Source organism: Micromys minutus (assembly GCF_963924665.1).
Source record: "Micromys minutus genome assembly, chromosome: 16".
Classification (NCBI taxonomy): Eukaryota; Metazoa; Chordata; class Mammalia; order Rodentia; family Muridae; genus Micromys; species Micromys minutus.
In genome coordinates this window covers 53,041,457-53,054,202 of record NC_137985.1, presented here as the reverse complement: position 1 = coordinate 53,054,202, position 12,746 = coordinate 53,041,457, and the positions used below count along the sequence as shown (strand labels likewise).

The window sequence follows — 12,746 nt, the reverse complement described above, 5'->3', positions numbered from 1 at the left end:
CTCTCAAATGTGAGTTAACACTTGTCAGAGCCCTTGATTGGGAGCCACCAAGGTCAGGGACCACAGATTACCATCTTTGTAACTCCTTGAATATGTGGCTTAGATCTTGACCTTGAAGTAGCTCCCCCCAAAAAATAAAAAAAATAAAAACAAACAAGACAAAAACACAAAAGAAAACCAAGTGAACAACAACAGAACAAATTGGAGATAACCGAGTGAGGAGAGAAAACCGCTCACCTTAAGAGGGTGAGGGTCTGGTAGCACAAACCTACAATTGCAGCTACTTGGGGGCTCAAGGATAGCCTGGGCTATGTAGCAAGGACTTGTCTAAGAAAAAGCACTTAAGACTGGAAATACAACTCAGTTGCAGAATGCTTATCTAGAATAATTAAGTCATGGTTCCATTCAAGTTCTGCAAATCAATCCATAAATCCACCAATCAAAGCATTAGCTATAATTTGGGATAAAAAAACATGGCAGGTTCCAACATTAGCAAACATCGCTGCAGGCAGAGATTGCAACCCCAGTAGTGCTCCTGAGCCCCAAGGTGCTCAAATTGCCCTATGAGTCATGTCACGTCATGGATTTGAGGTTGGGTGGCTGCAAAATGAACCCAAATCAGTGACCTTTATCCCCACACTAGTCACTTCGCTTCAGAATGGGGAAGTGACAGTTCCGTGGTCACTGGCTTCCATCATCGCCATCAGAAAAGACTGTGGAAGTCTCAGTTGTCACTCTAGTGATGGCCAAAGAGCAAAATGGCTGCCCGTTCCTTTTGAGGACCAGTCGAGAGCCATCATTGAGTGAAAGGAGTGTTATTCACAGGCAGAAGCTCCGGAGCTGTGTGGTGACATCACCAGGGGTCCCACTGAGGTTGGAAAAGGTGTGATCTGACCACATGAAATCCTGCTCCATCTAAATGGCCCTTATACGGTGGGGCTCTGCCACACACATTCACCGACTCTGAAAGGTGGAACTGTAAGGCAATGGGGCTGTGATCTCAGTGAGTCACACTAACAACTGTGCAGTGGAAACATAAAATAGAAGTGGTTTTCCTGTTGTCAGTGTAGGCGCTTAGGCCTTGGACGGTGAGACCTTTAATCCCGGTTGATTACATGGGATGTGGGGCAGGGGTAAGTGCAGGGTTTTGGCAGTGACCTCACTGGAATATGCTTCTAAATCCCCATGTGGAGGTTTAGATGTAACGTGTAGCTGAGTGGGTGCATTCTGGGGTGAGTCTCTTTATCACCTCAGAAGTTAAATTTAATTGTCTGTCACACGCCACCAGTGACACATATTATATAGACAGATTCTGCACTCAGAACCAACACTCTATTTTTTATATCTTCTTCCCTCCTTCCCTCTCTTCCTTCCTCAGCTGCTCAGGGGCTCAGGATTGAAACCAAGGCTTTACTCAGACAGACACTATCCCATTGATCCTGGTATTACAGGCTTTCAGACTACTAGATCCAGTTAATGCAGTGCTGGGGTTTGAACTAGGGCTTCATCCATGCCGGGCAAACCTTTCCAACTGAACTACACCCCCAAACCTCTGCTTTCTGTAGCCTATAGACCTTGACAAAATGTGTTCTCCAAAGTTGGCTGCATGCTACCTTGCTCCCCAACTGCCTTTCTTCCATCTGACCTGGCTGGTCCTCCATCATGGAGAACCACACCTTTGCAGGGCCTGGGCTTTGGTTAGTTGCTTTGGTAATGGAACACTTTAAAAGTCATACTCAGGGTCCTCTTGGCTAGGTCATAAGCAGTCTCCAGGCTCTGATGGGGGTCTTGGGAACCCCTCAGTACCACAATATGGTAACAAGTAGGCTAGGGAGTTAACTTTGAAGTAACTAAGGAAGACAGCAGCTGAATTTGGGTAGCAATGTTTGCGGATAGTCAGAACACCCCTTTAAGGTTAAACATCCTTGGAGCTGCAGTCAGAAGCTAACATTCAGGTCACTGTACCACAGAAGGGTCCCCAGTATAAAATCACTTGCATTGTGGTTTTGACACAGAGCCCGTATTGTGAGGCTCATGGGAAGAAATTCCATGAAAAGGAGATCTGATCTGTGGTGGTTTGAATGAGACCAGCCCCCATAGGTTCATACATTTCAATGCTTAGGGAGTGGCACTATTTGAAAGGATGAGGAGGTGTAGCCTTGTTGGAGGAAGTGTGTCACCAAGCTTGGGCTTCGAGGTTTCAAAAATCCAGGCCAACCACAGTGGCTTTCTTTTCCTCCTGCCTGTGGGTCCAAATGTAGAACTCTCAATAATTTCTCCGGCACCATGTCTTCCTGTGTGCCACTGTGTTCCCACACTGTGATGTGGCTGAACGAAACCTCTGAAACTGTAAGCAAGTGCCAATGAAATGCTGTTCTTAATAAGAAATGCTGTGGCCACGGTGCCTCTTCAGAGCAGTAGAACACTGATTAAGACGTGACCCATCACAGATATCCATAAACACTTAGAAGCATCCACAAACCTACAGGACTGCTTGCGGTATTGGAGCAGCTCATTCCAGCTGCTCTCTGGGCTGTTCGCTTTGCTAAGTAAACTTCTGTTCAAACTGGGTACTGTCTCTTGGATCACACCATCTCCTTCAAGAAGAAAAGAGCTGAGAGCTGTAAGAGCACAGAAAACCAAGCCGATGGCCATGGTGGGTGCTTAGTTAGGGTTTTACTTCTGTGAACAGACACCATGACCAAGGCAACTCTCACAACATTTAACTGGGGCTGGCTTACAGGTTCAGAGGTTCAGTCCATTATTGTCAAGGCAGGAACATGGCAGCATCCAGGCAGGCATGGTGCAGGAGGAGCTGAGAGTTCTACATCTTCATCTGAAGGTTGCTAGGAGCAGACTGGCTCCCATGTGGTTAGGAGGAGTGTCTCACTGCCCACCCCTACAGTGACACACTTCCTTCAACAAGGCCATACCCACTCCAACAAGGCCACACCTCCTAATAGTGCTACTCCATGGGCTAAGCATCTTCAAACCACCACAACTGGGTACTCGGATCACCGTTGTTGCTATGTTCTTATTGATGGTGGCATGAATGTTCGTATCGTATGTCTAGCCTGGGTAACCTTTCAGGTGACAGCAGTTCTAGTTGATACCAGATCATAACCGGGTGAGGAGAACCAAGAGAGAGCCAAGCCGCTGAGCCCAGCCCACGGTTGGAACTTTCAGGAACAAGTCGCTTCCTGAAAGCGCCAATGGTGGAGACCCTCGTGCACAGCAGGAAATAACCAAAACAATAACTGAGATTTAAACACATGCATGCACATGCCGTGCACGCGCACCCGCACCATTTCTTACCGTGCAAATTCAATGCCAAATGCTGTGCGGGTCTCTGTCCCTCCTCTCTGCTCAATGTGGCTGGCAGCCTCCACCACGTCCTTCACAGACTTGTAGTCGTTAAGGTGGAACTCATGGACGGCATCTTCTCCATACTGAACGATTCCGACCTGCAGACCAGAGCAGAGGGCAGCAGAACCCTGAAGCTCCAACTGCCACCAGCGAGGCTTCTCTACCCTTCCCTCTGGGAATGACAGACCCGGGACACACTGAAAAGGGGACTTGGTGATGTCAGGTGCTGGGTGTGGTGCCGACACCAGGGGCAGAAGCTGGTGGATTTCTAGAGCTCCCTGGCCAGTCGGCCTAGCTGAACCGGAGAACTCCGGGTTCAGTGAGAAATGGCCTCAAAGACTGCAGAGGATAATAAAGGAAGACAGCTGACACCAACCTCGAGCCTCCACACACACGCACGTACACGTGTACATATATGTGCATGCATCCATGTATATATCCACATGAACTCATGCATGTATTCCTACACACCCAAGCCTCACTCACTTCAACCCTGATCCATGTGCCCACTCCCTAGAATGTGTCAGAGGCAGTGTTTGGGGAGGACCACAGAGCTGTTGACTAAAGTCTTAGCAGGGGTGTCAGCCTTCCGAATGTTGTGACCCTATAGTACAGTTTCTCATGTTGTGACCCCCAGCCATAAAATTCTTTCCATTGCCTCTTCATAACTGTGGTTTTGTGACTGTCGTGAATCGTGATGTAAAGATCTGATATGCCACCCGGTAAAGGAACTGTTTAACCTCCAAAGGGTAGAGCTCCTGAAACTTGGACCAGAAGAGGTCTGACATTTTCAAAGTGGATAGTGCTTCGGAACTGCTGGCTTCAGGATACACACAGAAACCAGTATCAGGGACTCAGAGATGCTGCATTACTGTTGGGTGGGCTCACCAAGTTTACTTACCGGGTCCAAGAGCCCTTTGAATGCTGGGTATGTACCGCACTGCACCCAAAGATGGTCTTCTGGGGGGAGGGGCTTGTCTGCAGGGGTTTGCTCCCTTTAACAGCTCCCCATGATAGAAAGTTTCTTTAAAAAGATCTCTGTCTCTGTCTCTGTCTCTCTCTCTCTGTATGTGGTGTGTGTCCACATTCCTATATGTATATGTGATATGTGTGTGTGTGTATGTGATGTGTATGTGGTGTGTTCACATTCCTGTGTATGTGGTATATGTGTTTGGAGTATATGTATGTGTGTGTGTATGTGTGATGGTGTGTGTGTGGTGTGTCTACATTCCTGTGTGTGTGTATGGTATATATGTTTGGAGTATATCTATGTGTGTGTATTGTGATGGTGTGTGTATGTGTATGTGGTGTGTCTACATTCCTGTGTGTATATGTGGTATATGTGCATAGAGTATGTGTGTTTGTGTGTGTGGCATGTATGTATGTGGTATGTCTGTGTGGAGTATATGCATGTGTGTGTATGTTGTGTGTGTGGTATATGTGTGTGGTGTGTGTATATGTGGTATATGTGTGTGGAGTATGTGTGTTTGTGTGTGTGTAGAGTATATGTATGTGTATGTGGTGTGTGTTATGTGTGTATGTGGTATATCTGTTGGAGTATATGCATGTATGTGTGAGGTGTGTGTATATGTGGAATATAAGTTGCCACAGGGTCTGTCACTGAGCTGGTACTTTTCAATTAGGTTAGACAACTGGCCTCTACCTCCCAGCACTGGGTTAGAAACCCTGCCACACCCAGCATTTTTTCATGAATTCTTTTTGGAAATTGGGTCACTTCTTGGGAATAGAAAGAATTCTTGGCGTTGACACCTGCTACTTTGACACTTCTGTCTCGGTCTTTGTGCAGCCATTTACTAGGAAATAATACAGCTAGGGTCTATTCCAAGTCACTGCTCCACACGGTCTATGTGTCTGAGCCTCCCCGGAGTCCTCCTGCCTGAACCTCCCCAGATTCCCTGCGCATTCTTTCTATGCCTTTTCTCTCTTCCCTCACATATGACTTTCCAGTTGGTCATCTTCATGAATGGAGTCTCCCCCTGAAGTTGCCCTTGGTGTGCCCAACAGAAATGGATGTCTGAGCAGCAGTTCCAGAGTAGTCTGGCCTTGCCAGCTCCTTCCCTTTTGTGGGAAGATGCTTCCCAGTGCTGCGGGGCCACTCAGGCCGTGGGTTTCAGACGCTCTTGCCCGGCAGAGGTAAGATCTGGAGACACTCACCTGGATCTGGCCAGGGCCAATGTAGAACTTTTTCAGAATATTGATGAGGAAGTGTTGGACCTCCACCCAAGGGTAGATGCTGTTGGAACCGTCCAAGACGATGACGATGTCCATGTAAGTCTGACACCCTGGAAGCAGGGACACAGTCAGGGTCGTTAAACAGCCAGTGTCTAATCTCCAACATTCCTACTCACTTGAAGAAACCTTTCTTTTGTGTGTCTAAGTTGTGTGCATGCACGCAGAGGCACGTATAGAGGTCAGAGCTCAGCCTTGAGTATAATTTCTCAGGGGCTGTTCAGCTTATTATTTTTTTACAAGGTGACTCCTTGGGGCCTGAAGCCCACCTTTCCTTATTTTGTTATTGTAAGCTAGGCAGGCTGGCAGGAAGCCCCCAGTGCTGGCTTCTCAGTGTGCATCCCCATGTCTAGCTTTTACGTGGGGGCTGGAGGCTGAAGCCTCATGCATTCAAGGCAAACACTTTAGCAGGTGAGCTATGTCCCCACCCCCAAGTCTCTCATATTCCGAGCAATCTTTCAGAGACCAGTGAAGAGGACATCTCTCTTCCTCTCTGGTGACAGTTGTCCCCGGGATAGGCATTGATTTGAGCCGTATAAGCAAGGTATCGAGGCACGTCCTGGTTCCACATTACTCCTCAGCTGCTGTTTGCAGAACTGAGATCAAACCTGACCCCTCTGCTCCCCACCAGAGTCTGAAGGTTGCCATTGACTAGCGCTTCCTGGGCCACTGCTCCTTTTGGAACAGGACCTTAGCGTCACTTGCTTTACATCCCTGGGTAGGTGTGTCTTCCACAAGCAAGCTGGATGTTGGGCTTAATGTTTTATGGAGGAGTCGTGGAGGAAAGGCTGGGAGTGTGCACTCTGGTATCAGCCTGTGACTCTTGGCCTTGCCACTCGCTGGCTGTGTGACCCAAGGGCTGTCGCTTGACAGCTCTTGGCTTTCTGTGCTGGAAGAGCAGCGTAAGAACCAAGAGTTGGTATTAAAGGTTAATGAGGAGATGTTTCTAAAGGGCTGAGCTCAATGTCTTAGCTGACCCTATTTTTATCCCCTCCCTCTCTTTAAAGTCAGGGTCTCATGTTGTCCAAGCTGGCCTGGAACTAGCTCTTTATCTGAGGATGACCTTGAACTCCTGATCCTTCCCTAATGTTGGGATTATAGGTGTGTGATACTGTGCCCAGTCTTCCTTCTGTCTCTGTCTGTCTTTGTCTATCTGTCTCCCCTCCCCCACTGAATAAAAAATAAACAAAATTTGCTGGATGTGGTGGTGTACACCTTTAATCCCAGCATTCTAGAGACAGAGGCAACTGTATCTCCGTGGGTTTGAGGGAGGCCATGTCTAAAAAACACCCAAAACCAAAACCAAATCAAACCAACCAAAAAACAAACAAACAAAAAGCCCAAATAAACAAAACCAAAAATTACTTAGGCAATAAGTCTAGTAAATAAAAAGTTTAAAAGATACCTTGGAAAGAACCTGTTTGTAGGTCAGTGGGATTTTGATGTGTGTGTGTGTGTGTGTGTGTGTGTGTGTGTGTATCAGGTGTCTCCCTCAGTTATTTTTTGAGACAGTATTTTTTGAGACAGTCTTTACTGAGCTTGGAGCTCTCAGTTTTGGCTGGACTGACTGGCTAGCAGGAAGCCTTCTATCACTTCCCCCAGTGCTAGGGCTGCAGGCACGGCACGTGCCACCAAGCTCAGCTTTTGATGTGGGTCTTCACTTTGCACGAGGAGCACCTTGCTGACTGAGTCACCACCTCAGCCTTACTTAGAAGCTATAAAAGGCAATCTTGCTATATGCATTTGCTAAGTTCTAGGGAAGTGATGCCTTTGCCCAGCAGACAGCATCTCTGCCAGGTGCACACAGCAATGTCAGGGCTGTGGAGCCCTGTGAAGCCCTGTGGCGCCCTGTGATTCCCTGTGATGCCCTGAGGTGCCCTGAGGTGCCCTGTGAAGCCCTGTGGCGCCCTGTGATGCCCTGAGGTGCCCTGAGGTGCCCTGTGAAGCCCTGTGGCGCCCTGTGAAGCCCTGTGGCGCCCTGAGGTGCCCTGAGGTGCCCTGTAGCGCCCTGTGATTCCCTGTGATGCCCTGAGGTGCCCTGCGATGCCCTGTTCCCTGAGAAACTCCACGTGCCCTGTCCTGTGTCATCGAACTGCCTTTTGGGATACTGTAGAAATGGACCTTGTGCCTCCCCACCCTACAGAAGGTAGCTCTCTATCTTGACCAGAAAATGTTTTGCCCTTTCCCTTCCCTGGCAGCCAGTGTTGAGGGGAGGCTGACTGAGTCAGAGGTGCTAATCCCCTTGCCTTCCATAGGCAGGCAACAGCTGCTTGCTGAGGACTAGCCCAGAGGAAATGGTGAGGCTCAGAGCCAAGAAGTCTAGGCTTCTAGCTCCCCAAGTTTGTGAGGGATGGGGAGGCCTTGTGTACACAAGGCTCTGGGCAAGCTGCCCAGGAGAGCTGATTCGGTGTAACCATCACCCTGGTTATTTCTGTTCTCATTAGCGCTCCACTCATGGGCTCCCCACTGCAGCATGTCAAGGAAGTGTAGTCTAAAGAAACGATGCCCCAGCCTGGTAACCTGGCAACCTCCCCCCACGCTCAAGATTCTACAGAGAACCTACACAGATATCAGGACGGCCTTCGTAAGTTTAGCTAACTTGTTACCGGACATCACACCATGGGGGAAGACAGCCCGGAGGACTTTATAGGGAACCAGCTGGAAGTGACTCCTCTCAGACCATCCAGAGAGCTAAAGCAGTCGCAGACTCTACCTGCTTCTCTGTAGGAATAAGGTAGCGGTGAGCGGAGCCCTAAGCCCCTGGACTCCCCCAGTATAGTTGGTGCCTTCAAGGAACTCACTCTGAAGCGCCGGAGCCACCGTCTTGGAGAATCTGAAGTTGGAGTTGACTCGTGAGCACATGCCAGTAGTGTAGTAGGAACTTCCACACTCGTGTGACCAGAGGGGGCTGCAGGCCTATAAAATAGTCCAGCACAGAGCCCAGTTACAGGACTTCAGACAGGGCAGAACCTCAGACTTCATCTGAGTGCTGGCACTCCTAGTGTGTGAGATCCGAGTCTCACTGAAGTCTGTCTCTCACTGCAGTACCCTTGGCTCCAGGTATAATGGGAAACAGTAGAACCTGGATTCCTGTCTGTTCTCCAACCTGTCATCTGGGGCCCACCCCATATATCGGGTGGGACCCAAGAAAGCCTTTCACCTGTGGAATGAGCCTTCCAAGAGTTGCTAGGGTGGTTCTTGTCTGTAAAAGTACTCACTAGGCAAATTTCCAGGCCTGGGGCCCAATGACACTTTAGTTAGGAGAAGAAGAAGAAAAGAAGAAGGAGAAAAAAGGGGAGGAGGAGAAGGAGAAGAAGAAAAAAGAAAGAAGAAGAAAGAAGGAAGAAGAAGAAAGAAGAAGGAAGAAGAAGAAGAAGAAGAAGAAGAAGAAGAAGAAGAAGAAGGAAGAAGGAAGAAGAAGGAAGAAGAAGGAAGAAGGAAAAAGGGGAGGAGGAGAAGGAGAAGAAGAAAAAAGAAGAAAGAAGGAAGAAGAAAGAAGGAAGAAGAAAGAAGGAAGAAGAAAGAAGGAAGAAGAAGAAAGAAGAAGGAAGAAGAAGAAGAAGAGGAAGAAGAGGAAGGAGAAGAGGAAGAGGAAGAAGAAGAGGAAGAGGAAGAAGAAAAGGAAGAAGAGGAAGAAGAAGAAGAAGGAAGAGGAAGAAGAAGGAGGAAGAGGAAGAAGAAGAGGAAGAAGAAGAAGAGGAAGAGAAAGAAGAAGAAGAGGAAGAAGAAGAGGAAGAGGAAGAGGAAGAAGAAGAGGAAGAAGAAGAGGAAGAAGAAGAGAAAGAAGAATGCTTCTTCTGCTCCATGGAATTTGCTGCCAAAATCACTGGGTCAGGCCCTTGGCCAAGAGCCAAGATGGGAGGCGAGGCCACTGAGAAGGAAGCCCAGCTCCTAAACCACTCCCTAGGTATAGACACAAAAAGGCTCAACCCTTTTTACCTTTCTGGATTATCTTCGAAAGGAAGGGCCCAGCCAACAGAAGACCCACACCCATGCAGGACCTCTCCCTGTTGGTCTGTAGGGATGGTCCATGTGGAGGGTGGAAGGGACAGTCATGCAGAGAATACACAGAAGCATGTGTGTGTGGATGTGTGGCTGGGCTCCACAACTTGTGCAGTGGGGCTGTGCAGGCAGCAAGGCTGGGGACAGCAGTGGGACTGGTGCTCTTACCAGGAAGCTGTTGTCCTTGGGGTTGGTGGCAAGACTCAGGCCGAGGCGCATGTTGTCCTTCCTCTCAGACACATTGGACAGAGTGACCCTGCCTGGAACAGAGGCAAGATGCTCAGCCTACACCCCCTTTGGTTTGTCCTCTGCTGAAAGTGTGCTCCATGGGTCACTTGAGGTGAGCCTACACCCTCTCTCATGCCTGGAGGGCAGCACAGATCTTCCTTAGCTGTATCCTGACACCCTCCTCACAGCTCTCTGGGAGATGAACACACCAAAGCTCACACAGTCCAAGTAACGTCACAAAGTCACACAACAAGCCCAAACACACCCTCACCTCCTTGTCCAGAGATCTGCCACAAGCCCTGCCTCCTGCCAGCTGACTGCATCCTGGACATACCACGGCATCACAGAGGTGGCTTTCTCTGTGCAAGGGCTTGCCCACCCTACCCCTCCCAGCAATACTTACCATCTGAGCTTCAATTATCCAACACCCTTCCCTATACACCTGCCCACCTGCCATGCGCTGAGGACACCTCACAGGGAGCCACCCTATGAAGATGCTGTCCTCACAGCTGTGGTGGGGACAGGTGGTTCTGTGGCAGGTCAGAAACCGTGGGACAATGACATAGGTCATGTTTTCAGGACACTGAAGGGATGGAAAAGAGCTTGTATTCCCAAGAAGCAAAGTATGTGTTTACGTACATGTGCACATGTGTGTGCATGTGTGTACTTGTGTGTGTATGTGCATATATGTATGTATATGTGCATGTGTGTACTTGTGTGTATGTTTATGCATATGTGTATATGTGCATGTGTGTACTTGTATGTGTATATGCATGCATGTGTGTATATGTGCATTGTGTACTTGTGTGTGTGCATGCATGTATGTATATGTGCATGTGTGTACTTGTGTAATTGTGAGTGTGTGCATGTGTGCCTATATGTATATATGTATGTGTGTAGGTATGTGTGCAAAGTACTTAGGAGACAAGCAGTGGAGAGGCTAGAATGTTTCAGTCCTAAGCTGTTGTAGGGAGATCTGTGTTTCCGGCTGTTAGGATTCTACAACCCAAGGGAGTCTACATTGTGCTGTGCTGAGTACTGCAGTTTGAAGAGTGGTCTTGATTCCAGAGGACTGGTCAGCAAGGCTGGGAACAGGCCAGACCCAGAACAACAGGTGGCCATTGACAGCTCTACTGTAAGGACGGACTGGAGTGAGGATGGAGACAGGGCAGCTGGCAGCTCCTTCCTTCCTTCCTGCTTCTCTCAGACGGTGTGGGTTTTGTTTGTTTTTGTCTGTCTGTCGTTCTTTGGGTAGGGTCTCATGTTGCCCAGGCTGGCCTAGAAATCACTGTGTAGCCAAGGCTGGCCTTGCACTTCTGCTCCTTCTACCTCTGTCTCACAAGTGCTAGCATTACAGGTGCAGCCCCTCGGTTGTAGGTGCCGGAGGTGAAAGCCAGGCTTTTGCACACTAGGCAAGCATCCTGCAAACAGAGCCACATCCCCAGCCAGCTGCTCAGGGCTCTGTAAGGGTGCAGATAAGATCTGGAATAGGTCCTAGGGGTCACCAAGTCAAAATCTGAGGCTCAGAAACAGAAGCTTCTCAAAGACACAGATGCACAGCTGGAAGGGGAGGTTCTCCTGGGGCTAGCCTGGTAGCCTGTGCCTAAGGGAGGGGATGATAGGAGGACTTAAGCCACCAGCCCACACCTTTCCCCTGTGTGCTCACTGAGGCTTAGGCCCCAGCAGTGCTGGAGTTGGGATTCTTCACCCATGTGGGTTGTGGGAGCCTCTGGCATCATGCAACAGAACATTGGTGACCCCAGGAATCTGTCTTTGGGGTTTCTCTTGGACAATGGCCTTTCCCTCCATCTTTTCTCATGGGTTGGCTACCTTACCGAGTCCCTCCTCCCTGGATCCTGAGGTGAGTTTATGGGCAGAGGATCTTGCTGGAGGAGGAGATAAAGGCCTGGGAAGGCCAATCTTCCAGGAAAGGCCTGAGAATTATGGCTTTGTGGCCCATGTAGAATTTTTCTCCCTGTGTGGACAAAGACCAACCACAGTCTCTGTCCTTTAGGAAAAGATGGAAGTGTTAAGTAGAGTGGAACTCTCTCTCTGTCTCTCTCTCTCTGTCTCTCTCTCTCTCTCTCTCTCTCTCTCTCTCTCTCTAGCTCTCTCTCTCTCTCTCTCTCTGTCTCTCTCTCTCTCTAGCTCTCTCTCTCTCTCTAGCTCTCTCTCTCTCTCTCTCTCTCTCTCTCTGTCTCTGTCTCTCTCTCTCTCTCTCTCTCTCTCTCTCTGTGTGTGTGTGTGTGTGTGCACGCGCCTTTGTCTCTGCTCTAGCACAGGCTAAAGGGTGCTTCCATGAGGAAGTGCCTTCATGTGGACACAGCACCGCACAGAGGTTGCAGGGCAGGAAAGCTGAGGAGCTTGGTACCCGAGCTGCTTACTAGCTGGTGGTCCTGGGCCTGTCCCCTTGCTTCCTTCTCCTGCCACTTCCTCATCTGTGCTATGGTCCAGTCTCACTCTTGTGCGGTGAGAACTGGATGGGCAGGAATGCCTGGGGGGCGTGTGATCATGCCTAGCCCCACGGATGCTGCTGACCAGACACGGGTCAGGCTATTGATGCTCCTGCTTCACGTGCAGAAGCATGAACACACGTGTTCCAAGGAGACGGAAAGGCTCTGAGTGCGTGGGCAGTGGGTGGGTTGGGAAGATGTACAGCGCAGGGCCCTGGAGGCCTGGTGTTAAGTAACAAGCGTGTGACTGAGGGAAAGATGTCTCTCAGGTCCAGGTCCTCTCCACCCCACCCCGTTTCTGTATCCCTCTTTATGTGTGTGTGCATGGAGGTGTCAGAGGGGACACTGGTGTCTTCCTATTGCCTGTCTTTCTCCCACTGTCTCAGCTTCCTTAGCACCAGGATGGCATGCGTGTACTCCTACGTCTAGATTTGTTTTTTCAAAATG

At 49.3% G+C, this 12,746-nt stretch overlaps 1 protein-coding gene across 1 annotated transcript in view; it reads right to left on the bottom strand.

Moving 5' to 3' along the window:
* Nucleotides 1-12,746, bottom strand: part of ITGA11 (integrin subunit alpha 11) — a 97,953-nt gene that overhangs the window by 37,395 nt on the left and 47,812 nt on the right. The window contains exons 4-7 of the mRNA XM_080930283.1: nt 9,787-9,878; nt 8,418-8,532; nt 5,542-5,669; nt 3,316-3,464 (exon numbers count right to left, since the gene is read on the bottom strand). Coding sequence (XP_080786409.1) covers nt 3,316-3,464; nt 5,542-5,669; nt 8,418-8,532; nt 9,787-9,878 — 484 coding nt within the window. The remainder of the gene's footprint in view (nt 1-3,315; nt 3,465-5,541; nt 5,670-8,417; nt 8,533-9,786; nt 9,879-12,746) is intronic.